This window comes from Struthio camelus, chromosome 1, assembly GCF_040807025.1.
Source record: "Struthio camelus isolate bStrCam1 chromosome 1, bStrCam1.hap1, whole genome shotgun sequence".
NCBI classification, from domain to species: Eukaryota; Metazoa; Chordata; class Aves; order Struthioniformes; family Struthionidae; genus Struthio; species Struthio camelus.
In genome coordinates this window covers 56,213,876-56,241,688 of record NC_090942.1, presented here as the reverse complement: position 1 = coordinate 56,241,688, position 27,813 = coordinate 56,213,876, and the positions used below count along the sequence as shown (strand labels likewise).

General features: G+C 49.1%; 1 protein-coding gene across 1 annotated transcript; it reads right to left on the bottom strand.

The window, feature by feature from the left end:
• Positions 1-200: 200 nt before the first annotated feature.
• NFAM1 (NFAT activating protein with ITAM motif 1) lies at positions 201-16,197 on the bottom strand. Its single transcript, XM_009665291.2, has 6 exons — positions 15,990-16,197; positions 13,538-13,876; positions 12,429-12,538; positions 9,745-9,846; positions 5,028-5,114; positions 201-2,184 (listed from the first exon to the last, which is right to left on the bottom strand). The coding sequence occupies exons 1-6, from the start codon at positions 16,042-16,044 to the stop codon at positions 2,125-2,127; spliced, it is 753 nt and encodes a 250-aa protein (XP_009663586.2). The 5' UTR covers positions 16,045-16,197; the 3' UTR covers positions 201-2,124.
• Positions 16,198-27,813: the final 11,616 nt, after the last annotated feature.

Below are 27,813 nucleotides of genomic sequence, written 5' to 3'. Positions count from 1 at the left end.
ATTTTAAACAGCTTCAGCTGTTTAATATATAAGTTGTTCAGACATAAATGTAAAAAATTCACTATTTAAAGACATAACAGAAAGACAAAACCAATTAACTCACGGCAAATGAGATCCTTGCCAGGAAATTTCCAGTAGTACCCATTATTTTTAGCATTTATAAAATTAAAAAAGCGAAACACAAAAACTACTCAAAGCAGTATTATTTTGAAAGTTTTAATTCTTCATCTAATCCATCAGCTTCTTCTGAATAATTAATTGCCATACTGCAATATATTCATAATTCACCTCCACTATTTTTCAAATTCATTAAGGAAAGTAATCGTTATACCTATGCCAGCCTCCATGAATCCTTCTGTGAATACAAATGTTTTCTCCTAATTTATGCTCCTCTGGTCATACTAGTAAACACTAAATTCAAAAATATTTATTTATAATTTTCACGATCATTTAAGAACTAGAAAATGGGTCTAATAAGCCATGCTGTCTATTCATTGCTCTTTCTGCAATGCATTCCTCAACATTGGGAAGAGAGAAAGCATTTTCTTGTGGTTAAAGAAAGTCCAAATTCCATGTTTGAAATCTCTTCTAATAAAAAGAGCAAAGCAATAAGCGGATTATCTCTTTAAACATAGTATAGGAAGGTTGGAGGCCCCGGAGACATTTTCCATAGTCTCTATCTCTGATGCATAGCAACATTATCTTCAACTAGAGAGGGTCCTACGACCCTGCAGCTCAGTTTTAATTTGATCTTCTTCTTTAAAGAGGTTTCTGTGATCCTTCTCAGGTTATGCCACATATTCTTATTTGGAGTTGGTTTTGTTTGGTTGTTATTCTGTTGTTTTTAAACTGAGATAAAACAGCCTCAGCTTTTTGATCCGCTAGTTTGATCACGTTATACGGATATTTAACGTAACCTCCTCCCTATCAGAACTAAAATATGCATCAGCACAAATGGTAGGCAAGTGCCAGCTAACAGGGGAGAGAAGAGCTGGGACAGAAAACTCCCATCTAGGGCCTCCACCCTCACACCAGTCATTGTGAGTTTCAAAACAGACCTATCCAGCCAAATGATGCAAGTGGGAGAAAAAGGGGGCTATATACCCTTCTTGGGAAACACTGGCCAGATGAAGCCAAAGACAAACCCATTGATTCTGCTGGGGCAGAGGTACCACGTCTGCTCCCACTGAGCCAGCAAAATCCCTAGAGGTAGCAGCACCCATTGCCAAGGTCAGGAAGTTGGGGAGCTCAGTTTGAGCTTCTCTAGGCTGGAACCTGGCCCCAGAGCCGCCTGGTTTACGCAACCCCAGGGAGGGAGTTTCCTCAGGGACTCCCTCCAAGGACTTTGTTCTGGAAAGGGCACTGCCACAGAGACATGTCCCCAGGCAGGGATATTTTCTCTGCCTTCTTTTTCTCCATTTTTATCTCTGTTCATACATCCATTCCTCACCATATACTGCTGATATCGCTGAAAGGAAAGCATTTACTTGGAGGCACTGATTTGAGTCGGCTGGGTATGGTCACAGCAGGCATCTGTGACTACTTGATGGGATTAGCAGATTATGAGAAAGCATGTTTCGCCATGGGGTTCCCGGGAAAGGAAAAATAGGCAGGTGGATGCTTGGATCTCGGTTAAACTATGTGTGAAGGCCTGATGGCCACGTCAGGAAAAGCCCTTTGGCACAGGATCAGATGGACTGCTGCAGGTCAGGATTGGAAGATCAGGCCAGGAAGCAGGGAGGTCTCTGGATTGTGCTATCACTTACAGATGATCAGGTTTCAAGTATTTCAACCAGGCCAGGTGAGAGAAACCTGCACAAATCCCATCTGCACCATTTCTAAGACACAGCGTGTGAATGCTTGACAAAAATAGCTTTTCTTTTGCATCAAATGGCTTTGCTGCAAAATAGCTGTGCCGCATCAACGGAGACGGAGCCCCAGTGGGATCTGAACAGCTGTATTCTGTTGTTAATGAAGGGCAGTTTGGAGGGAGCCAAGGATTCAGAAGTCCCCCGGGGCTGTGCCCTGAAGTCGCTGTGGGTCTTTGCAGAGAACTGAGGATGTAAGAGAGTAGTTCTGTCTTACAGAAAGATGTCTGGTCCACACAGGGTCAGTTTTTCCCTGTTAGATATTCTCATACAATGTATCAAAGGATTCTTCTAGAGTTTCTTGCTTCTTAGGTGTCTACAGAATGATGAAAAGAAAAAAAAGAGCAAAATTATTCAAAAGAAGTTTAATTAATTCTTAATAAGCAGACACTGACGTTTGTTCTGTTTGAAATGGCTATAAGTGATCCGCTGAAGCGGAAGCCACTACACCGAGAAAGGCTGCTCCGACAGAGACGAACGTGACTAATCCAGCCCAAGGGATAAAGATGCCTCCTTTACTTGTCACTCTTCCCCCAAAAAGCTGTCAGACAGGGAGGGGAGGGAAGATTGGACTTGGTGAAAAAATAAATCACTTTGGATTCTGTGAAGGAGGAATTCCCTGACCTCCTCAATCCTGTTTCTTCAACAGTTGAGTCTATTCCTCACAACTGTTCCTTGTGTAGACAAGGCGCTGACAGACTGATATTTTAAGCGCTGTGTGGCACAGGCCTGCTGTAAGCAAGGTTACACAGCAAGTAGCTGAAATGCCAAGGGGTGAAGGAAGCCCTACCTACACTAGCATTTTCTCTGTTGCCCCCACCAAAGGGAAACGTTTTACAAAAGCACGGAGTGCAGGCACCTCCAAAGCATGCACACACACCAGAGAATTAACCCGTTGCTGCCCAAACTGGCTGACAGTCCAGTGCAACAGCATGCAAACGCTCACGCTTCAGATGCTCTCTGCTCCGCTTCCCTTTACAGCTCCCCCTCTACATGCAGCATCCCGCAGCGGGGACTGGCCTGGACCCTCAGGGGCACAGTTCAGCAAGCCCAGCCCCTAGTCCCAGGCCAAACCCGCTGGCCCACCAGCCCACTCGCTCAGGGAAAGCATCCTGTTATTTGCTGCTCAGCCAGGTGGAGGGAGCTGTTGTAGCCCCGGAAGACTGAGAGGGAAGCAGATCGAGGCGTTTGCAACAGTAGTGGAAAGCATAGCCAAATTCTCTTGTGCAGAGAGGACCTGTCTCCCTTTTGGGGGGAACCAAACTCATTCTTGGCTTCCGTGAAACAACCTCAGAGTTGAATCCACCCCTCCTCACCATTTTCAATCACTCTGTTCATTGCACGGACAGTGCAGGGCCCTGGCATCCCTTTCCATTCCTCACAGTTGCTCCTATTGGAGAAAACTCCTTTTCCCTCTGGAAAGCAGAGCCCTGAGAGGGGACATGGCAGGAGGGCTGGTGTGGCCCTGTCGCACACGTTTCCTTCCCTTCTGAGCAGCACAAGGGCTGAGCACATTCAATGGTGCCTGCTCTTGGCAGCGAGAGCTCATCCTGTCACCTCTTGGCTTTCTTCTTCCTTGTCTCCCCCCCCGCCCAGTCTCAGCTTTGACCTTTCCTCCTCCCTGGCTGAGCCTGCAAGAGCCACACTCACGCACCCACAGATGCTCCTTTCCTCTTGCTTTGCTGCTTTGCTCCTGCTCTGTTTTACAGGCCTGCTGGTCCCCAAAACAGCGGCTTAGCGGTGTGGGCCACACACAAGTGCTTTGGCATGGCTTAGATAGCACCATGGTAGCAAAAAAACCCACATGTACCACATCTCATAATCAGACTGGATTATATAGAAGAGGGCAGCTGATAAGGGTACACAGAAGAATAAACAGTACAGGGAAGAAGGATCAGGAGCCCCTGCTTTCCCTCCCTAACAATACAAAATGCAGCAAGAACACAAAAACAAGGAATACTGTATTTTCCAGTGCATAAGATGCCCTGGGATGTAAGACAGCCTATATTAAACAACTCATCCTTCCCCTCAGTAATCAGTTGCAGTAATCAGATACTTGCCGCTGTCTCTGCTACTATCGCTACGGTGGCACAGCGGTAACCGCAGGATGACAGTGGCCTTGGGAACAGAAGACATGGCAAATAGCTCTGACATAGAAGAAGCCCCTTGATTTTTGAGCACCTTTTCCTAAAGGTTAACCTGGGGGACTCTCCCCAACAGGACAGCGGTGGGAGGAAGCATAAGACATTTTTCAGGAATGCCCAGCATTAGAAGAGTGAATATATTTTTTAAGCAGAGAAGAGGTCTGGAGGGGAAATGAGCAACAAAGTTCTGAGGACAGGAAGGAAATGTTTCCTGGGGTGCCTCATGCAAGTTCTGTTCCTTCGAAACAGCTGATGCTTGTCAAAGGGTACAGGGCTGTGTGCACCTCTGGTCTGCTTCATATGGCCCCACAATTGATCTGCAGCTGCGTATTCAGAGTTGCAGCTACTTTCACTGTGAATGGATTCAGTCCCTTGTCTCTAACTCATAACAACTCCCAGCCCAGCGAGAAGATCCAGGGCTAAAATGTAGCCACGCTGACTTTTCCTGATCCCCAGAACCAACAGGGATTGTGTCAGCCCAGCCTCCGTTCAGACCATCTTAGCCTCTGTTACCATGAAACGGCTCTTAGGTGCTTCATGCCAGCCAGGCAGTGAGAGAGCAAAGCTGTCTCCAGGCTCTGCCCCACTGCACAAATTCCTCCACCATAGAGGACATTTCAGCTGCCTAAGTAATCTGGGAAGAGCAATTGTGGGGGCTAGCATCTGGCTAACTCCCCCTGAACGTCTGTCCCATTGAGAGGGAGCAGCATGCCACACCTCTCAATACCTTTCAGGGTACGTCATAGGGCAAAGCATCTGCCTGAAACCAGGCCTGCCAGAACTGGTAACGCTGCAGGAGCGAGTGCTCTGCCGGAAGAGGGAAGACACATGTGTGGCTACATGTGCAGCCCAGCTGGTGCCACCTCCCATTTTTCCCTTTCAGTGGGGCTGCGAGTGGGGAAACAGCAGCCAGACTTACTGCCTGCTAGGGCCATGGCAACTCTGTGGGGTTCTTGCCCATGTGCCCAGTGCGTATGGGAACTCTGCAAGAGCAGGGCAAGGCTCCGGCCCTTACCTTCCCTGGAGGACTCCTTCTGCATGATGGCTTGTCTGTGTTGCTCCCAAGGACAGAATAGACATCAACTTGCTGCGAATCCAGACACTGTGGAGGGAAGAGAAAAGAGAGTAGGGGTCAGGTAAAATACTTGGGTTTAAGCACACCTAATTGCCCACTGGGTTGTTCCCCATCTTGCGCCTGATGGTTTTGAGGAATCCCTGAAGTCTCCAAAATACAAAAAAATCCTGACCTGAACTTGGCTAAAATACAATTCCCTTTTCCCCTGAAAAGTTTACAAGGCGGCTACATTGTCTTTCTCTCTCAGGATCCCATAGATGGGCTTTGATGTTACCTACCCTGTGTAAGGCAGTGGAGACCGATGCCCCTGCCTCCCTCCATGTCAGTTCCTTCCAGAACACAGAATAAGGACCTCTCCACCTCCTGAACAGAGATTCAGCGCCATGGGGACCAGAGGTAACGGGCAAAGCTCTGCATGGCCCAAGACTGGGTGCCTGCCAGCCACAAGCTCTTGCTCTTGGTTATTCTGGGCACGCAAGGGTGAGAAGAGAGGCTGGGACACAGTCCCAAAACACAAGGGCTATCAAAAAGGGAAAACCTTACATGGGGCGTGACTTCCATTTATCGTCTTTTTTATTTTTATTTTTTTCCAAGCCAGAACTCTTTCTTCTTAGAGGGAGGAAAGAATAATAATAATAATAATAATAAAATCAATACACTCCCAGGCCCACAAGCACATCTGTGGTCCCACATAGCTGCATACCGAAACCCACGCACATCCCACATGTGTATGCACCCGTCGGTCCCCCAGGTAATTGTGTCACTAAAGATGCGTGTCAGTTTGAGTGATGTTCCAGACCTGCCTGAAGGATCAAACATAGCAATCAGGAGGACTTTTCCATGTGTATTTCAAGGATGACAGCAGGTTGCCAAGGTGGCTGTTTCTCTGGCAACGGGAAGATGGGAGGAGCTCCGGCCGCAAGAGGGGTATGAGCGGAGAGCTTGCAAAGGGAGTGAGGCGCTCTGTGATACAGGGAGGAGGATGAGCAAACTACAGGGGCTTGATTCTGGGGCTGCGGATCACCCGAGCCCCCATCATTTCACTGGGAGGTGCAAACGCTCAGCATCCTTCAGGATCAGAGTCGGCAGGATCATGATTTAAACAAGAAGACGTGATAGAGGAGCGATGTTCGGAAAACGGGGCTTGGAAATGAAGGGAGGCACTGAGACGGGGAGCCGAAAGGGACAGAGCATCGCGTGGCTCCGCCATCCCCACTCCCCCTCCTCGAGAGCAGTCAAATTACTTCATCTGTCCACTTCCCCTTCCCAACAACCCACTTGTTTGGAGTGGGTGCTCCCAACTATTTACATGGTTGCAAGTGCACACAAAATATCTCACTTCGCCTTCCTCATTTTCGCTTCTCTGTGTAATGCTTGTGGTGAGGCTCTCGTCCCGTGTGCTATGCTCCCCCCGGCCTGCCTCCGCGTCCCTTCACCACAACGGGCAGCCTCTTTCCCTGCTCCAGCCTACAGCCGCTCGCAAGCGAGGAGGGTCCTTTTGGTGCTTAACCTCCAAAAAAAGATCCCCTCCCTCTGCTCAACCCTCTTCCCATAGAGGCTATTGGCAATGCTGTTGCGTTGCTGGCCAGTTGGAAAGCTGGTGGCTCCAATTGCCCTTTGCAAATAAATTACTTTTGCTTGGTCACTGACCACCTGCTACCATCACGGTAGAGGCATGCAGGCCTCTCTCCTCCTGGCTGGCAGACGCCTTCCCATCCCAGAGCGACCTCGTCGTCTTCCTCGCCCCAGGAAAAGCTCGTGTGCTCTGCAACCCGCCTGCGCTGCAGGAGTTCTGTTTGCTGCTCGGAAAAAGCTTGTTTGAAGTGTAAAGCAGATCGAGCAGGGCTCTGAGACTGCTATTTCCAAGGTGCTCGTTAACTAGGCAGCTAAGCTGGAAGATGGAGGAAAGTGCAGGTTTTGGTCTGGGCAATGCAATGAGGCAGCGCTGCTCTGGGGTTGCAGGAGGGTGAAGAGGCCTAGCAACACCGGGCAGCGTAGCGGGAACGAAGAGAGTGTCCAAGTGCCCCCCTTATTACAGGGGCTTTTTACTACCCTGAGCTGGTTTTCACTGCTCGCACCCACCCCCAGGGGCTACGAGGGAAGCTGCAGCACCTGGAAGAGATGCTGGGAAAGACATTTACTCCCAGGGATGCCCAGCAGCTGAGGCTTCACAGAAAGTGTGCCAAAACCCTTCCTGTGCCAGGGCGAGCCTTGCTGGTGGGCAACATAACTGCACCGGCCAGCTCCAAGCCCCGACTTTGATTCCCAGTCCTTTCTCTTCTGCTTTCCCCCAGAGGTGACACATCCGGCACCCTCTGGCCTCCTGTTCCTTCACCTAATCTCTGACCTCCCTCTTCATCTCACCACCTGGAGTGACTCCTCCCTTCTCCATCCCATTTCCTTGCCTTAGCTCATCCCGCTGCTGACTGTGGATTTCTGCCCTCCCTGTGGATTAAACACTAAGCCTTCAACATCCAGTTTAACACCAATGGATTTACATAAAGCACCTTGTTCCAAACAGCGTGTGCAGGGCTTGCACAACGCAGAATCTCAAAGAAATTTAGCAGCGGGGCACCAAAATTCACCTTTCAAAGGAAATAAGGTTTGTCTGAGGGGAGGACTGTCCCCTTACCCATCTATAGGGTCTATCCAATGCAGCGTCCCCATCCTAGGGCCCTTCTTCTCCCTTCGCCATTAATTTAGCTGTTGCAACTTGCAGCCTCGTGCTCCCACCTCCTCACCTCGCAGCCCTGCTCTCACCCTGTGCTGTGCCCACGGCAGGAGCTGCTGCGGGAACGAGTTACCACAGCAGCTGCTCTGCGGTAAGCTCCAGCGGGCAGGCTCATGCCCTGTAGCACGTGCGAGTTGGAGGCTGCTTGCTGCTCTGCCAAAGAGGGCTGAGCCACCTGCCCTGCACACCAGGCTGGCCACGAGCTCTGCACAGCTGCCGTGGGGTTAACGTGCGATGGGGGAAGGCTGCATGGGCCAGGTCCATGAGGCTCCTGCGAGCGTGGGGGCCCAGCCAGCCACTGGCACTGCTTGTGCCTAAGGCTGGCTCTGCTGGCTTGTTATATTAGCCTTAGTGGAGGCCTCCTGAACAGAACAACATGATGAAACATGTAATTAAGATGGAGCTAAGGATGCATGACGAGGCCGACTGAGCGAGAAATGGATTTGATTTTTTTTTTGTCTCCTTGCAGAAATCATCCACTTCAGCAGGAAACTATCCATTCTGATTTTTAAAAGCCTGAATTAAAAATAAATTACTTGATACAAATGAAAAGGTTTATAACCTGCAATCTCCTATACCCAAAGCATTGCTTTTTACCCGGAATGAACACAACACATATGATATATAGTGCTTTCTCTTAAACCTCTGTTCTAAAAATTTAAGGACCACACAGCAGTGCCTCCCACTCGTGAAGTGAGACCGAGAAGGGGGCAGACCCATCCTTTTGTTCGTATCTGTCCCCATCAGATCTTCCTGTCAGCTTGGCAGGGCTTTGCTCCTCTCTGTAGTACATTCTCCAGAGCTTTGCTTTGTTTAGTTTAAATGATTCATGCAGCAGAGCTTACAGGTTTTCCTTGGAGAGGCTTTTCCAGCCCTTATAGACCTCACAGTCAGAGAGGTTTCCTAATATTCAGGCAATATCCTCCTCTGCTCACTTTCATTTTATTCCTCCTCATTTGTCCCACAGACCATTTGAAAAAAATCCTTCCCTTCTTAGTGGAGCAGCCCTCCCATGGGAGAAAAAGGAGAAAAAAGAATCCATTTTAAATGGAGCTGGATGGGTTGTAAATGGGATTAGAGGTCATGGTTACTTGAGGTAGCTGAGGTCTGGGCCAGACATTTCAGGAGAGGCACTCCAATCCTATTACCTATGACACTGCTGCTACTGGGCTCAAGTAGTGGGAACAGCCGTTGTTCCCTAGTTTGGGGAATTGAAAAAGGAGATCGGCTGGATTCTGAGCAATTAAAAGGGAAATGCTCCAAAAAAGAGACTCCCTTCCCTTTCCTCCTGTCCTCTTCCTCGGACCAAGAGTCAGCAAGCTCAGGACTACAGTGGTCCGTGACACTGACACCAGTGAAGGTGTTGCAGTCCTGCTAAGCATCTCAGTGCTTTTAAAACTCTCAGAAAAGGAGCAAGAGCTTTAAACAGCCAGAGTTGTTGAGGGGAGCACCTCTCCCTGCCCCCTCCCTGAGCCATCATTCTCTAGCTGGCAAGGACGTGTCCTCAAGGCACTGCACAGTATGAAGTGGGGCTGAGATCCCCCTCTTCCTTTCTGACCTCAGGAGACCCCTCTACCTCCCCCCAGGAGCCCTTGCTGGCCCCACACTTGCCACTTGGCCTGGCACGTTGCCGGCAGAGGGACAGTGCTGCCCACCAGCACTGGGGCAGCGCTGCTCAGTAGGGAGCGAGGTTTTGGCGCTGGGGAAGACACCAGTGGGATGAGGATGGAGACATGCAACGTGTGTGGTCCTGATGGGAGCTACAGCAGTGGGGTCACTGCTACTAGGCCAGCATACAGGTATTGCTTATGTTTCAAATTATGATACTCATGTTGTATCATCATGTCTGTACCACGGCAGGTCAGGGAGACGAAGGGTTGTGCACTGATGCAAACACAAGGGACAGAGGGCAATTTTTGTACTCACATCATAGGTGGGAGTAGCCGGTGCTGGGCTGGCCGAAGGGGGCTGAGTTTCCACCTTGTGTCTCAGGGTATTTAGGAGCTGGTTCCTTCCAGGACACACCACCTACTCGGGACAAGACATCGAATGGCAGACTTAGAGAAAATCACCATCTCCCCAAAGGTGAAATGAACATCAGCGTGATGTGAGACCCAGCCACTCACACCGCCTCCAAGCACTTCCGCAGCAAAGAATATCAGCGCCCTCTGACAGAGCAGGCTGGTCCCTTTCCTCACCATCGGGTGAAATGGAGGAGTCAGATGACTGCCACTGGAACAACCAAAAGGAGAACTGGGCTTTATAGGGGTAGAAATCAGTCCCAGCACTGCAGCTTAACTGGATAGAGGGGATAAGTATTTAACAGCACACAACAATGCTGTCAGACGGGGAGTAAAGCAGGGCCCTGTTCAGAGCACAAGGGGAATTGCACAGAGGCAGAACGCAGTGACTTTTGTCAGGAGTTTCTAGGAAGCTGTTGCTAATGCCCTGAGTCTCAAGAAGAGCACGAAGCAAGCATTAATGGCAGCATACAGTCCGTGGTACCCTAGCATGCAAGTCCAGCATGGAGCTGAAGGAAGAAGGTCTTTTCCTTGGCAACGTTTCTTGCATCGGATGAGTTCTCCCTGAATATGCTCCGTTCACACCCAGATAAGAGTGAGCCCTGCTCAGCGAGCAGGAGAACAGGCAGAAAAGGCAGAAGGCTGTACTAAGTATCTCTGTTCTAATTCAGAAAGAAGTGGGATGATTATATTCACATCACATGAAAACGACGAACTGCTTTCCAGTCCATTAGTAACTAAGGAGGATGCTCAATAACTTCTCTTAAAGATAAAAATTTTTACATCAGCAGGCCTGAGCAAGCTATGGTGAGAAATATGTGCTCTGTTCTGCAGGAGGGCAAATGTAATGGCTGCATGAACTCTCCAGGCCCCTAGGAGAGCCCGTAGGTCTGAGACTTGCTGGTGCACCTCAAAACCTAGAGATGTCAATCGGCAAGTCGTGACGGTGCCTCCCTCCTCATCCCCATGGAGACGCTCTCTAGGCAAGCAGATGGGGGCCTGTTTCCAACCTAGTCACTCTGCTGCTTACGCTCCTTCCCCCTCCATCTATCCGCCTGCAAGGTAAGTCTCGCAAGATTAGCAAGGCTGCCGACTTCTGCCGTTTTGTTTTCAATCTCACGATGTTTGACTGTGTGCGCTAAAGCCTGCTGCTCCTGGAGTCATGGGATTGTACCAAACATGGCCTCCACATAAAAATACAAGCAGAGAGTTGGTGTTGTGGTGGCAGAGAGCAGCTTGAAAGAGTAATTAGTGGGGATACAACACCTAGAAAACAAGAATCCCCAAGTTCAGTTCTAAGAGACATCAGCCAGTCTTGAGATCTTTGTAAGAGTGCAGAGGATACTGTTTTGAATGCTCGAGGGTGGCAGTACTAGAAGCAATAGGTTTTGCCCAGACAACAGGGATTTCAGTGTCACAACTTCTAAGTTCTTTCCACAGGACCCTGTCTCATTCAAACCTTTCAGCCCTACCTTTGTCCCTTCTCTCCCTGCTCTCCACATCCTCTCGTCCCCACCTCCAGTTTCCTCTCAGCTCTTCATCCTAGCCTCCACTTCCTTACTCAGCTGGTCCCAGCCTGTGCGACTGGTCTGCTCAGTTGAGAGTCCTTGTCCTTCCAGTCTTAACACCCTTGTCCAGGCTCTAGTACTTCCTCGCTCAGGCTCCCAGTCCGTTTCCCTCCCAAGGCTCCTCTTTCCAGAGGAACTGATCAGGTTGAAAGCACCTCTGGGGATCATCTACTCCAACACTCCTGCTCAAGGCAGAGTCAACTGGAGCAGGTTCCTCCTCAGGCCCTTGTCTCACTCTTATTTTCCAGTTAGCTGGGGTGTCCATACAGGCTGCCCAGGGATCCTTTTCTCAACCTTCCCCTCTCACTCTGTCTCTTAATGTTTCCTCTGGCAAACATATGCCCGAGGGCCTAGTTCCCCATCTCCTCCACCTTGCAGACTGGCTTCTTTTATGGTACCTGAGCTATGGCTCAGAAAGGTGCAGCACAGTCTCCTTGCAATCAGGTTGTGACTCTGACACTAGAGTAGCCCCCATCTTGAAGGAGGATTAGATACAGCAAAAGTCCTGCCCTATCCCTGCTAGAAGGGCTGCAACAGACTTGGATACGTGGGAGGGCAGGACATTGCCTGTTAGACTGGCAGTGTGTGGAAATGCAGCCTCACATGGGCTCTTTCAGAGAACTGAGCTGCTCCGTTGACAAGAGCCATTACCAAGTACATACAAACTGCAGTTTTCCAAAGGCCCATCACATGGCTACATCTGCTTGAATATTCTCAAGGCCAGCACATAGCTATTGTGACTTCTTGTCCTGTTTCAAATCCTTGCTCTAAAGCAGAGCCTGCCAGAGTCAAAATGCTTACCAGAATTTTTTAATGGACAAACCAATGTCCTGTTTTGTCTTTTATGTAATCTTTTTTTCTCAGAAAGATTTAACTTTAAAAAAGAAAATAAACATGAGGCAGACACCCAGCATGGAAAACTTCAGCATGGGGAGTTCCAATTTGGCCAAGTTAGAAGCAAGTGAAATAAATTCCTAGATTAGATCACGTCAGGTATTGCTTTTATTTGGTAGTAACTTGCCTTTCTTTTCCACAGTAGCAGAGCTGTTCCAGTGATGCTCAATGCAGCAAGGAGAGTGGTAAGAGTAATGAGGATTTCCCACCTGTAAGAGGTCTGTATGTACCCTGTATCTGTGTGAAAGAAGGCAAAAGATTCACAGCATAAGTGGAAGTTAGCTGCATTTCTAACCCCAGCCAAAAGCCATGAGAGAGCTAAAATACAGAAGCAGTGAAGAGGAGGTGACCATCGATGCACACGTTTCAAAACATAAAAACATAGTCTGACTGAACTGGAGAGTGGGGCGCAGATGGAGAATCAAACAAAGGAGATGGGATTTTAGCAGCTGCACTTTGTGTACTTTAAAGGGAGGTGACATGAATATGAGAGTCAAAAAAGGTGGTAGTGAGAGGCTGGCAAAGGTCTTTAGTGATAGGGGCAGAAGGATAGATGGTGGAGAGCACACAGGCTGCACAATCTAGCAGGGTGGGGACTGCCAGCATCCTCTGACCAGCGTGGCAAAGCTCTTTGGTCACAGCTCTTCACATTTACTCTTTCTAAGAAGTGTTCCATATCCAGCATTCAGTAATGCAAATCCACCCAGTCAACAGCATGCATGCCCTCATCACTTTTGTTATAATATTCCTCCATCTTGGCCTGAAGCTCTCCCTTGCCTTTCCAGGCCAGTCATCAGCTGAACAGCTGACCCCTTGTACCACATGGAAAAGGCGGAGGGATTACGCTGAGCCTTCTACCCTAACCACTGAACTTTTTTCAACCATCTCTGTCATGCTAATAAAGACCAGACCACAGTGTGTCCTGGACATTGACTTTAAAAGCACCCTATGACCCAGGGCCCCTGGTTAGACCCTGATTTTTAGTCTGGTGTTCCCAACAGTCTGTGGCAGGGCAGATATAAATCACTGCATCTTCATGTCCCCATCTGTAAAGTGGGAATAGTGGCACAGGTACCCTGTGTAAAGCGCTTTGAGGTCTGATTACATTGAGTATCAGGCACTATTATTATTCCCACCTGTCTTCATAGCTTCTTTGGGTAGAGGAAAAGAAGAGCAAAGATCATCTTTTCATAGCAAGATACAGCTGAATTTTAACCATTTTGTTTTTTCACTTACCTCTAGCAAGGACAAATACTCCTCTTCCCATTTTCACGATGTCATTCCATTTGACCTCACAGTAATACGTGCCAGTAAAAGAGGTGCTTTCAAGTGGCTTCAGTTTGAGATTGTAAGATTGGGTAGTGGTCCGATTCTCTTCTCCGGGAGGGATGTGTATCTCCATTGACTTACTACTGATGAATGTTTTCTTGCCCACTGGGTTAATCCAGTAATAGAAGATTGAAAATTTGGTGTATTTCATCATGTATGGGAAGGTGACCTTGCAGGGGATAGATACTTCTTCCTTGAGTAGTGCAACCTGGATTGGAGGTCTCTGCTGTACATTGACTTGTCCCTCTGTAAGGGTGATAATTGTTAGCAGCCACCTAACATTACCACAAGTCAGAGAAAATTTTTGCTGCCCCAAAGTTTCAATCAGCAATCACATGGTAAAAATAAGCATATGCTCAGGAACCTGCACCCACTCTGTAGCATGCAGCATTGGCCCTCGTCAGAGAATGAATGATGCAGAGCATGTGTCCTGTGTGATCTGTCACATCTCTTAGGTAATCACTGTGTGATCTGAGATACTCTGTTGCAATCACAGGCTTCCCCTTTTCCCTTGTGAGCGCCTCTGTACAATGCCAGCATGCAGAAAGACAAGAAAGGAAGCAGGAAGTGGACAGATTTGCAGTGTGTGAGACTACATTTGCAGCTGATGAAATGGAAAGTGATTTTCCAAGACAAACACTAGCTGGACAATTTCTGTAACACAGTCCACTGCTTGGGTGTGTATGCGTGCATATACGGTCACTTTGAACCACTGAAGGTGTTGTATGCAAGTGTGAGTATTTCTGTGCATTTCTGAAGCATAAGCAAGGAAGGAAATTGCATATTTCGCATGGGGGCCAGCACCGGGGCCATGAGAAATAGGATGCAGTTTAATCACGCCAAATTTTTGCTGCTGTAAATGGACAGCAAACTGCAAGACTTCATACTACATTATAGGAACTATCTGCAGAGGGCTGCAGATCTTAAGTACCTATATGTGACAGTACCTCAGGCACTCAGAGGTGGGAGAGTAAGTATGTCCTCCGTGTGCTTCTTGCTTACATAGTTCTCCTGAAAGTGATCTATCACTGCAATCCAGCAGACAGTGATGTAGGGAGTTACAAGAGAGGATGAAGAAGCTCAGAAGGGAACCACTCCGTAATTCACTCCCTATTTGTTTACTAAAAGGAAAAAACAGCTAAGAGTGTGTCACTGGCTAGAAAGGAGCCTGAGGTACAAGACCTCTTTGGTGTCTCAGCCAAATCTGGGTTTAACACTAGTCAATCTTTGGATCTATTTATTTAGCAGGTGACATAACACCATATACAAAGCCACTGAAGAGGAGGCCTGTCCAAAGCACCACTGTCTTTAAAAAAAGGTAACAGGAAACTTAGGGACAAGCCTTGTTACAAAACGAAGGATTTATGATTCTTTCAGAGAGTATGAGAATGAAAGACTAAAAAAAGAGAAAGAGAGAAAGTAGGGGATGGGCAGGTATCTCCATTCATGGTTTTGGTGGGATTCTCTGGGGTTCTGCATCTAGGAACAGGCTCCTAATAAGGCATTAAAGCTGTCCCAGAGCACAGCCAGCCTTTCCTGTCATCATGCCTTAACACTGCATCGCCAAAGCAGCATCACCACTGCCCAGGGTGACTTGGCATCAGGAGTGGCAGCTCTTGACTCACAGCTGGTGAACGCAAAAAAACAAGGGGTCTCGTGAGGTGGAATAACAGAGAGAGGGCACGGTCACTGTCCAGAAGGGACTTCAGAGAAGTAACATCAGTTAAGCAAAATCCTCTGCAGATGACATAACCAGGGATAGTAGCCTGAGAGTAAGGAATCGTTTAGGTTATATCATTAGGAAAAGGTTCTTCCCTAGAAAAGCAACAGAGATACGCTACAGTCCTAAGGGACATGCTCATTCATTGTGAGCGCAGAGTGTAAACTAGATATGATATTATGAAAAGAAGGTAACAGAAAGTCCTGCGGACACTGTGAGCGTGATAATCTGAACGGCCTCTTCTGGGCCTTATTTTCTAAGATATGATCATTCATCCTCCTCTTTCTCATCTCCATCCAGCAGCACATACATGAATATAGCTTTTTTACAAGACATTGCAAAGCACTGCAGTAACAAAGCAGGGGAGAGATCTATATTCTTACAGTATCCCAGGAGCTTGAGAAGAAGATGCCAGGGAAAAAGCCAAACCACTTTACTTAGGTTATATAACCCTTCTCCCATGTTCCTCTTTTCTGAGGACTCTCTCTATGAGCTTTGAAATACTTAAAAGACAGAAATAGCAGCAGTGTGCAAATTCCTAGAGGGGATCTCTGGAAATTAGCAAAAGATAGCAGCTGGAAATGCTCTAATATGAACAAATGTGAGAGTAAACAAAAGGAATAAAAAACACTTTTTTACCTCCATACTGAAGCGACCAAAGAAACAGGAAGATGACTTTTACATTAGAGGCCATGATAGGGTCAAAGGCTGTAAGAAAACGACCAGATATGAAGATCCACAAGGCAAAAGAGACTGGGTTTTGTCAGGTATTTCCGCAACTGAGAAGCTGTTTGATCCCCTCCTGTTTGCAAAGGGACAGGCAGAATGGACACACACTGCTTTTGGCAAGCTGTTCCTGGCAGATGCAGGCTCTTCTGCTTTTCTGTTAGACTCCTCCCTGCACTGTGGTTCATTTCTCTGTACTATTATGATGGTGTTACACCTACCAGCGGGTGTCCAGGGATTAGACTGTAAGCTCTTTAACGCACAGAGCTTTGTCTTCCAGTAACGGTAAAATATCACACACATTTAAAGCAAACTTTGTCGCCTTCCATAGTGACTGCAAAGCCCCAAGTTGGCACATGAGGAAAAAAAAAAAAAAGTGCTTTGATTGATGCAGTTTGTTCCTGAGGCCATTTGAGGTGAACATGGTCAAACTCAGTGAACGAGCCCACTGACTCTGGAGCAATGGACAAGCTTAAAAATGGCACGTTTAGCTTGTTACTGTAATTGTGCCCAGATTTGTTTTTATAGCTGTTATGGGACAGCTATTCTTGATTATGTCATTGCCTGGACCAACTAAATTTTGGAATAAGAACACCTTACTTCAGACTACCTTAATCAAGTGGTTTGTTTACATGAGGAAGCTACTGAGCAGTACCCCAGGGTGTGGGTTCATGGCAGAGCAGCACAATCAAACTCACTCTTTACATGAATACTCAAGGGTAGGATCACCTGTTTGGCCTCCAAAACGGAGAACAACTACCTGCACCAGCAGTCAGTACAGAAAAACGGCTCTTCTGTACTTCTTACAGCACAAAACTTCCCCCCACAGCCAACTCCTCGACTAGGTCACTTCAGAGGAAGGTGCTCATATTCCAGAACTGAGAACATCCAGACAGTGAATTCATCCTAACAGCTGTGATGTTTTAGAGTCACACGACGCTGGCTCTGAATGAGCTTTGCAACACAGGTAAGCCTTAAAGAAATCTACTGTAGGGAAATCTAAGGAGAGCCCTTTGAAGAAGGAAACCCTCTCTTTGTGGGAGGATCCTACCGCTTATACTCATGAAGAGTTTTTGATACCAGTGAAAGCTTGTTTTTAGCCAAGACATTTGCAATGCAACAGCTGAGTGGTGTCTGATTCAGTAAAACCCTGATGTCTGAGTGGTCTTCACTTCTCTCTAGACAGCTTCCTCCTTTCGCACTTCTTGAGAGCCAAGTGCACTGCCCATATGAAAGCACCTCACTGCATCACTGAGAGTGCCCACTCACACTGGCTGCGGAGTCTGGTAGGAGATGGCTGTCTGGCTGTGCCATTGTGCAGGGTGTGCTGGGAAAGGCCCCCAAAAGGGAGATGAACCTGTAAATTGTGTGTAGTCAAAATCACTGTCTTCATTAGCTGTTTTATCACTCCAGAGAGCTCATGTGGGTAAGGTTTGCAACAAAGCAACCTTTGGTTTATAGCATTTTTCCTGCTGCCCAGCCTGGGACAGGTCCTTAGGAGGAAGAGGTCTCTGACATAGGGGGGCAGAGCACAGCTGCGGCCGTTGCATTGCCCTGAGCCCAGAGACGGCTCCAGTACCTTGCTGAGAGCCCTGACAGATGGGGAGAGGAGCAAGTGGCTTTGTGCAGCTCTATGAGGCTGGTGCAGCAGCTGCACTCCTCCAGGGAAGGTTTAGCTCAGATTAGCCAAAACGAACTCCTCTCCCAAAGACATGCTGATGTGAGTTGCACAGGGCTGGTCTCAGCTGGAAATTGCTCCTTGCAGGTCTTAACACTGAGCAGCAAGGACAATCAAGAGCGGTAACAAGACACCTGGGGCCCACTTGGTATTTCAGATATGTAGGCACAGATCAGGCAGCTGTGGCTCTAGGGAGCTGTGGGGTCGCAACGATGCTCGGCAGCATTTCTCAGGCCTGAACTGCATCTCAAGATAGTTGGGGGAGGGAGGGAAAAGGGGACAGCGGCTTTCTACCCTCCCGTGGAAGAACTCCACTGAACAGCGAGGGCTTCCTAGGCTCTTATATCACACTCGTCCCCACGGTAGCGAGTGGTTTTGCAATTTCCAGCACTGATGTATTTCTAGAAGACAGAACACGCTGCTCCTGTCAGTGATGTGTTTTAACTGTTATCAGCATTTATCTGCTTCAGGAATTCAGAGCGATAAGTGGATTAAGTGTGGTAGGTTTGTAGGGCTGTTAGGTCAACATCCTCCTTGCGTCCTTTCCCTTCTTTTCCTATAAACAAGCCCCTGGCCACTCTAAATGCCAAGGCCTAGAAATACCACTGTCTAGAATTAAAAAAAAAATATATATAGATCTAGCATTTCAAAAGAGATCACACGTAAGACTCAGCTGTGGGATTAGAGGCATGCCGGGCCAGAAATACATTCACTGCTGGAATTTGCTATGGTAGAGCTTGCTGAAAAGAAATGGCTTTGAAATGACTACCCAGCAGCTATTAACTTCAAGATAGGATGACATCCTGTTCCTTAGAGCCTAAAAAGAGCCTGAATCTTTTAATGTTAAATTCTAATTCAATTTGGTTTGGAAATTTTGGACAGGGCTTTAACCTTAAAGATATAAATGGGAGGAAGATGAGGAAGAGCAGTGCAGTTGTGTGTTTCTATAATCAGCCTGTAGTGGAGCTGGACTGTTCCTCCCTGAAACTTTGGTGGAACTCAATGAGGATATATGTGCCAAGGGATATAAATGACAACGGTGATAAGGATTAGGTTGTCTTATGACCTTCAGCCATACATGATATAGTGCACTACTGCACGAGAGCTGGTCCCTGCAGCATGATGAGGAGGGAACTGCTTGCTCAGCTGTGTCCCAGCCACAGCACAGACTAGCCAGGATCCATACGGCTTGGTCCTTCCTCTGATGCAGCAAATGTTGAACACTTCCTGAGACTAAATACAGGATTGGGCCAGTGCTAGCAACAGTTTCTGCCTGTAGCTGGAAAGCACCCATTAATTTCACTCACATGCTATTAAAAGCCTGTGATAGTGGCCAGCATTCCCAGCCGTGAGGAAAAGCACATTGTTCTGGCACTCAAGAACAAGTTTGTGCAAGTGCTGAACCTACCAGAATTGCTTGTTCACAGCTGTGTCCAATGTACACTCACAAGCAAATGCGCGCGCGTGCACACACACACACACGTGCCCACACATGCCCTGAGAGCCAACTCTAGGGAAAGTATTTATCCAAACAGAGAGTGCTGCTAGCCAAGGCAAAAGCAACGCTGCGGAGATCACAACAAAGCTCTTTATTGCTGAAGCGTTTAACGCCACAACCATCCAAAAGAGAAACACCGCTTGGCGCAGAGAAGAGCTGCAGCAACTCAACAAGCCTGATTGCAGAGCCTGCCTGAGAGCATTTCAGAGCATTCCCCAGCACAGCAGCTCTGGATTTGCTGCCTTGTCAGAAACCAGCTCAATCCCCCGTCACTGGAAAACCAGCCAGCGGCAACATGCACGCCTCTGAGGATTCACAATCTCTTTGACTCCTCTAACCCCAGACTCTGTGGCTTACAGTTTCCCTCTGGCTGGTGGTAAGAGCGATAGGAGAGCCAGTACAAGCAGGGCTGTACTTCTGCCAGCATTTTTACCACCGTTCTGTGTTGAGTAGCTCTCAGCAGGGCTGGATGACGCTGAGGTAAAAGCTGCCAATGCCCTCTCTGCATTTCTACCAGTTGAACTGCTCTAGGGAAGAGAACAATCAGCAACTAGAATGGAAACTAGAAAAAGAAAGGTGTTGACACTACTGTAGGGAAGGGAGGGGGCACTTTTGTAGTTCCCTTTCACCAACAAAATGAGCCTGCCTCAGAAATCACTCTGCTTCTGCTCTTTTTCTGTTGATCTACTGGAAAGATTCCTGGGGACTAAATTATCATCACACGCCTGATACGCTCTCAGGGGCTCACACTCCATGCCTGCGATTCAACCTCACAGCATTCCCCTACAGCTCCCCTTCACAGCTTTCCTTTTATAGCCTCCCTGTGGCAAGCTGGGGAAGGAGTGGGATTCTGCCTCTAAGGACTTCTTTGACTTCTCAGGCTGACATCTTCCAGGAAAATTTCCACCTGGCTCAGCCCCAGAGCCCACAGGGTTGTGGGAAACATAGGGAGGAGGTGAGGGGAAGGCAGAAGGAAAATGCCTTCCCCTCACGCTTCAGCCCTCATCCTAAAACGCGGGAGATCATTGTACAGAGTGCCAGTGTCAGGCCAAGCATGGTTCGCGCCTTTGTTGGCCTTAGGCATGTACTCCTGTTCGCTCGCCCCAGTGGAGCACTCCTCATTGAAGCAGCCAAGCTGGGTATCGCCTTTCCCCAAACCAGCACAACATGAAATGGTGCAGAGCTGCCTCAGGTCTTCCCCACAGGGAGGTTGGGAAGGACACGCCAGCGAGACACACTGCCCCCTGCTAAATGAATCGCCAGCTCCTTTAGGCTGACTTGTTATACGCAGAGTAAAGGCTGGACCCTGGGGCTGTGGCAAACTTGGGGGAGGGGAACGCAAGGATCTGGGTGGGTAAGTTACCTTGCTGACAGCGGAGTAAAGCGGGCCATGTTTGATCTGTTTGCGATCAAGCGTGGGAAAGTTTCCAAGAGGAAACAACACGCAGGACAGTTAAATGAAACCTGAGCAGACACCCTGCCTCTGCTAGGGTTGTTCAACTTGTACCAGCGCCACGGCAGACCCTGGCTCGCGTCCCCGCCGCTCTGGGCCCTGAACCAAAACAGCGGCCGCCACGGGAGCTCAGCCGGGTGAAGCGGAGGAGGGACCCGAACCGCCCCAGGGCCACAGAGGGGCAGCCCCCGGCTTCGCAGGCTGGGGCGGGGGGACCGGAGGGCGGTCGGGAGGAGGGCGACGCCGGCTGCGGGGCGGGGGCGGCCGTTGCCCGCCTCGCGCCGACCGTTGACGGCCGTTGCCCGCCTCGCGCCGGCTGCGCCCTCACCCACAAGATGGCGCCGCAGCCCCGGCCGCGCGCCTCCCTCCTGCCCCCTCAGCGCGGGCCGCTGCCATGGCCGAGCCCAGCCGAGGGCTGCGGCCGCTCCGTCCCTCGGCGCCGCGGTCCCCACCGGCCGCGGAGGCGGTGTCGCAGCGCCGAGCCCTGCCGGCAAGAGAGGCCGCGCCGAGGGGTCGCCCCAGCTACCCGCCGTCGCACCGTTTCATCCCCGCTGCCGCGCATGCTGCCCTCCCACGCAGCCGGGAGGGAAAGCTGTAATTACCCATCTGTCTCACCCATGTTACCAGAAATCCTGAGGGGGTTATTCTTTGGAAGAGTAATTTTGCCCCTGGTCTTATCTTCCGCAAGCGCTCTTGAGTGCGAAGCGCCCATGCCTGGCAGGTGTTAGCCATGCTCCCCTGGAACTGCCGGCACCTGGCTCTTGGCATCTGCAGCGTTTGGGAGGTTGTTTGAAGCTCCTAGGGACACGGCGAGGTGGAAATCTCGACTTTCATTCACACCCCCCCCCCAAAAAAAAAAAAAAAAAAAAGGGAATGAAAAGGATATTTAAAGCTTTCATGATTACAGAGAACAGCCTGCATGTTTGTTCAGCGCGCACGTAAACATTCAGCAGCCAGAAGAGAAATAACCTGATTTTTTTTTTCTCCTGTTTCACAGATTGTAAGCTCGTCTCATGATCTTTGAACGCTTGGGGTTGGGAATGCCACAGACAGCAAAGGAGAAGTGGAAGACAGACGAAACACAGAAACCAAGGAAACTCCATTGAACCTACCCATGATTTGCACACTGGGGAGAAATTTGTGCAGCAATGCCCATTAGCGATGGTGCTGGGTGTATGGCAAAACCTCTTCTCTGTGAGTTCCCAGGCTTTTTGTGAGATCTCCCTCTGCAAGTAAAGTTGCATTTTCTTTCCATTTAACACTGTTGACTTACAGAGTTTTGAAGGGTTTTTTTTTTAATTCTACAAAGAAGTTACAATTCATGCAATAAACAAGGACTTTTTTTCTTTTCTTTTCAAGACAAATGAATACTCATCTTCTAGTTTTCTACACAGGCAAGGTGTTCTGTCAGTATAGCTGAAGCTTTTGTTATCTGCATTTTAGCTTGTGTGAAATCCAGATACTGGGCCACACTTGTATAAGGTCACTGAGAAAATAAAGTGTGTGAAAAGCTTAAGTTGTGCTGGTCTTGTCCTCTCCCTCTCCTCCACGTGCTCCACCAGCTCCCATCATTGCCTTTTGACAGATTTCAGTACCCCAGGTCACTGGAGGAGACCTCCATATTTCACATTCAAAGCTCCATTAGAACAGAGCATCTCTGCTTAGCAGCACCAGAACTGTAACCCCAGAGAAAATGAGCACAACTAGAATCCATTTAAAGCAAAATTAATGCTAATTAGCTGTAATCAACAACTCAAAGAACAACATTTACTCAGCAAGCTGTAGATATTGCAGTAGTGGTTCACTTGTTAGGCGAGAGTAGGCAGAAGATGGGATACGGGAAAAGGAAAATAAACCTTACTGCAGGCTCCGGCAGGCGTGCTCTAGCAAAGCACACTGCAATGGTTTGAAGGCATCACTGCTCCTAGCTGCCTGCCTACCTGCCTTCTCACCCTCCTGCTGCTGCCAGAGGTGACTGTCCCCGCAGCAGCCGGCAGGGAGGAGCACGAACCTGTAATTCCCCACACGCACACATCGCACCCCACCCCCGGCTGCTCCGTTCTCAGCACCGGCTCACAGCCACCCCCAGCAGCAGTGCAAGCTCATACAGCAGAGTGGGAACTGTAGCAGCTGAGTCACTTCTGCTGAGCCTACGGGGGCAGCAACCTCCAGACAGGGGGCGAAGCGTGGGGAGCTGAGGGCAGCGTTGCCTCGAAGGGCCCTGGCATGCTTTGCCATAGCCTGCCTCTCGGAAGCCGTCCCTCCTACGCTGAGGGCGCTCTGGAAACTCTCGCCAGTGCTGGTGAGGAGCGAAGTTTTATTATGAATGGTATTTCTCAACTTGCAAAGGCCTTCTAACACCCCAGTGTGGGCCCCTGGCCCTTCTCTAGGTGCAGAAGGCGAGAAAACAGATGATCTGTACACTGATTTTTCCTGGGAAAGCTTTTTATGTACTTTCCACTACAAGCGAAGCCCAGACACATATGCTGTAGAGCCCTGCTCAGAGTTACCAGAATTAACCCGTAGCGCTGGGCTAACCTCCCTCGGCAAGTCAAGGCTCCAGAGATTGCCTTTAGCTCAGTGCAGCTGCTTCGATGGAGGCGGGCTCAAATCAGTGCACTCACAGTTACCGGGTGTGCTGCTGCACCCCAAAGCCGTGAGGCCCGCTCTGCACAGCCGTGCAGTGGCCGTGGCAGCACAGCGCCTCGCCAGCCCCCAGTGGGAGTAGGAGAGCAGGAGTCATACTCGCAGCACTCCCACGGCCATCGGACGTGACACCAGCGCTGCGGTGCCACGGCTGGGCCCGCGCAAACTTTCTCGCGTTTCCAGCAGAGAGGCTGGCGCTCTGACGCTGGGTAGGAAAAGGGCACGTTGCTGAGAAATCTCAGCCTCAAGTGTGTAAAACATGAACTCCCCTCCTCCCCACCAGCGTACACGACCTTATCTTCAGGTGTTTAAATCATTCCTTGAAAACCTGTCTCTGAGTGAGCGGCTGACCAACGTCCCTGCAGAGAGAGTGGGGGTGGCAGGACAGGGAGGTTTGGCAGGGGGTTGGATCCTGCACGGGGCAGACAGGGAGAGGATTATGTTGAACAAGATAACAGAGGTTGCGAGGGAGCCGCGCAACCCATCCCTGCCAGCGACAGCCTCGCCAGATGGCCCTTCTGGCCTCGTCTACACAGCAAAGCTGCTTTGGCCTCAGCAAGTCCCGTTTTGAGCCAGGCGGCCGTGCCAGACTCTGCTCCCCGCCCCAGCACCTCCCTGGCAAGGTGCAGCCTCTAATTGCCTGCAGGTACCCAGGAGCGAACCACGGCCGAGCATTTTCGCTCCCCTGCCTCTGGTCCGCATTGGCCCCCCCCCCCCCAGCTCCTCCCCTCACTTTTCTTTCTGTCAATGTCTTTCCTGCTTTTTTCTTTCCTGGGACCTTATCACTGGCCTTACAACCTACAGCAACTTCCTAGCTAAGGGTGCGGGTTGGGCATGACCTGCAGCACAGCAATAGCCACCTCTTGAACCAGCATGGTCCCCGCTGAAGGCACGCGCACAACCGCCCCCCGTCGCAGACCAACACTGCTTTTCTCATGTACGCTGGGCCTCTGTTGACTCCTGGGAGGAAGGCTGGGAAGGGATTAGGTAGCTAAGCATCTCATTGGCAACTGAATAGGCCTTTTTTTTCCCTATTAATTCCTCAACTTTGCTTTTATTGTGAACTGTAGAGAATATACAGGCTGATGCAGCTGTTCTAGCAAACTCTCCTAGGGTGGAAAAACATCCTTTAGCCACCAGATCCTATTCTGGCTATCCAAACTAAATAAACCATCCTGGCAAAAGCACTTTGCTGGAAGAATTGTCTCTTTGCTAGGATTTTTGCCAATATAGAAATGCATTTCATTCTCTCTCCCCCCCTACCCCTCCAGTTTCCTGCCCTTCATCTATAACCCTAGCTGAGAGGCCTATAGGACAAAGATCTGTAGTTCTGACCTAACGCAAGAGGATCATCACCAAGTTTTACTTTTTTGTCAAGCTTTCTGCCTGCGGTTAGAGAAGGACAATGAGAATACAGCTTGAAACTATAAAAGCATCATCAGTCACAAAGCCTTTTCCTAACCGGCCCTGCAGGCGCATACAGGAAGATGTATATTTCCTATGCACCGAGTCCAGCTGAGGAGGAAGGTGCAGGGCGCTGGTGATAGCAGCCAGGTTGTCCTAACGACTGTGCAGCGTGCTGAACGCACCGCAAGCAGCTGAGGCTAGCGAGGGGCAGAGGGAAGGCCTGGGGAAGGATTTGCTGAACTTCCCTGTGGGCCTGGAGAGTGAGAATAAACCCTAAACAAGCTTGAACCCCTCCAGTGAAGCAGGTCTCTCCGGCTTTAAAAACCGTGCCGTGTTAGCTGTAGATCCAACAGTGATGAGAAACAGGAAATGTGAGCACTAGAGTGCGAGAGGAAATGTGTCCTGCCTGCACAGAGAAATAATTTGGGGTGAACAAGTGCATGGAGATTGGACTATGCAAATACCAAGGTGGGGGTTCAAACCCCTTCTCCCATGGCTTATATCTCCATAGAGCGCTCACACTTGCTCTCTATATATATGCGTGTGTGTGTGTGTGTGTGTGTGTGTGTGTGTGTGTGTGTATGTATATATGTATGTGTGTGTGTATATATATGTATATGTGTATATATGTATTGTATACACACACATTTTATACATAGCATAGCTACTAGTATTTGCTGCAGCTTTGGTTTCATTAAGGCAGCCCCCTCGGTTCCCCTTAGCCCCAGTAGCCACATGGAGACCCCCGTGCTGCAGCTGGGCCTCCAACTTGTCCCCCACACCCCTCCCTCCCTGTTCTTCACCCGCTGGGGAGATCCTTCTCCACCCCACTACTGTTTCCTTTATTATCTCTGCCCAGCTGTGGTTTATAAGTTGTTTAAATCTTTTCTAGGAACAGATAGAGATCACAATTACTCAGAATCCAAAAATGCAGACGGCTTGAAATGTGGTTAGACTCTGCCCTACTTTCATTGAGTTAAGAGGAAGGCTCTCTATTGAGGTGTGCAGGGAGGGGGGGAGAGGAGCAGAAGAGAGGGAGAAAAGAGAAAGACCCACCTCAGTAAACCACCCCTTCCTTCCCTCCCTCCCACCCCAAGGAACAAATCTGACCCCTGAAAGCCTGCTGCATCTGTTCAAACCACACGGCCCGCTCCTTCTGGTTTGCCTGGGACCGCCAGGGGAGCAGAGCACAGCTTTCCAAAGCCGTGAAGCCTGAGAAAGAGGCTCTTGTGCACCATAATACTTCACACACACTTGTACATTGCTCCAAACAGAGCCAGGCACGAGTGCTTTGCTGAATCGGAGCAGGTTGATGATGGTAACGTAGGGAGTGCTGCAGATTAAGAATGAGATATGTGCTAGTAGAGTTTTTACCATCCACACGCTCACTGATAGCTTCCCCATACGAAGCTGCTCAGAGGCAAGGGTCAGGGGAGCCACAACGTGGAAGAGCGCTCTGGGACTTCCCTCCTGCAAGAAATCCCCTCCCGGGAAGCCCAGTTACAGAGCTACTGGGCTGGGCTGCGTCGAGCCTCCAAGGCAAGCACGGCTCCATTACACTATCAGCCTCCTCCGAAGCCAATACTCTCAGGGATCTGCAATGACCCAGGAACGGATAAGCTGAAATAACTTTGGGAGACCTTTTTCCTTCTTTCTGTGATCCTTGCCCACAAGACCAAACTGCAAAGCTTTCGGAGCAAGGATGTGTGTTTTCCAAACACATTCTGCCCAGGGTATGGTTTTGATAATCTTGTGCTTTTCTTACAAACTTTCATGGTGTTCAGAGGGAACGGGACTTGGGTGGTGGGAGAACACCCACTGACACATGAAATTATATACCTCCAGCTCTGTGACACTGTTGAAATTAGAGAATATTTGCTAAGTGATTCCACCTTTATTACTCCATCTCTGGAGCAGTACAAACACAGACAAGCCACTAGCAACAACTAATATTTTAAGGGTGTTTAATCCTGCTTAAAAGTGCAAGTTTCAAAGTAAGGATCGGAGCAGCAGCCATGCATTTTTGCTGGTGTTCTCACTAGTGGTAGCAACAGTGAGACGTTTCAGGAGAAGAGTTTTTTGTAGTCAAGGCCAAAGAGAGATGCTAAAGAGGATATCATCTGAAAGATGATAGTGTCCAAGATCATTATAGTATTTATTAACACCATTTACACAGACTGACATGAACAGCCTTGGAAGGAGGAATGAAAGAACGCCAGTAAACACATTACGTTCTCCAGCAAGAAGTTTTTTCATCCTATTGAAAAGCTTTGTTAGAAAGAATGATGAGAATGCTAATAATAAGGCACTATAATTATACCTGATCCTACTATAATCTCTCTCTCCACAGAGTTCAGGAGCACTTTGCTGCTATTATTGGATTTGAACAGCCCCATCTGGATAACATACGACTGATTTGTTTGCATGGCTTATTTGAGGCATTTCAGCACGTACATACATGAGAGCTGCAGTCGTATCTGGCCTATTCCCTGCAGCCTGTGAGAGCAGGAAGTGATCTTGGTTCCTGTTCTTCACCTGCCCTTTCCCACAGCCCCAGTCCTTGGAGGGCTCTTCACAGAAGCCCAAGGAGAAAAGGAGCCATTGTCCCTTCCCACCCAACCTGGCACCACAGATCGCAGGATACAACCTAGAGGCTGGATGGCACTTGGAACATCTGGATTGGCACCTGTATTATTTTAGACATGAGAGTCAATGAGTCCCAATAAAACCCTAGATGCACCTAAGAGTCTAGCTGCAACGACCCGGTGTGTACCTTGCTGTGCCATGCTAACACACACCCTGTGCTGCCAGACTAGCTACCACCTTCTAGGCTGAAGCTTTTAAAAGAGGGGGTCTGCTGCAGGCATGAGTTCACTGCGTGCACAGAAACAGGGAAGGCATGAAGGATGCTGGCATCTTTCTGGTCTCAGTATGCTGGGCTTATTTGCAATGTCATCTCAGGTACGTGGACGTGGGCAAGCGCCAGGCGTGGCTCCCTTTCATCATGGTGTTTAAATGGGTGAGAAACTTCCTCGGAGTCAGGAACTTTGTTGGC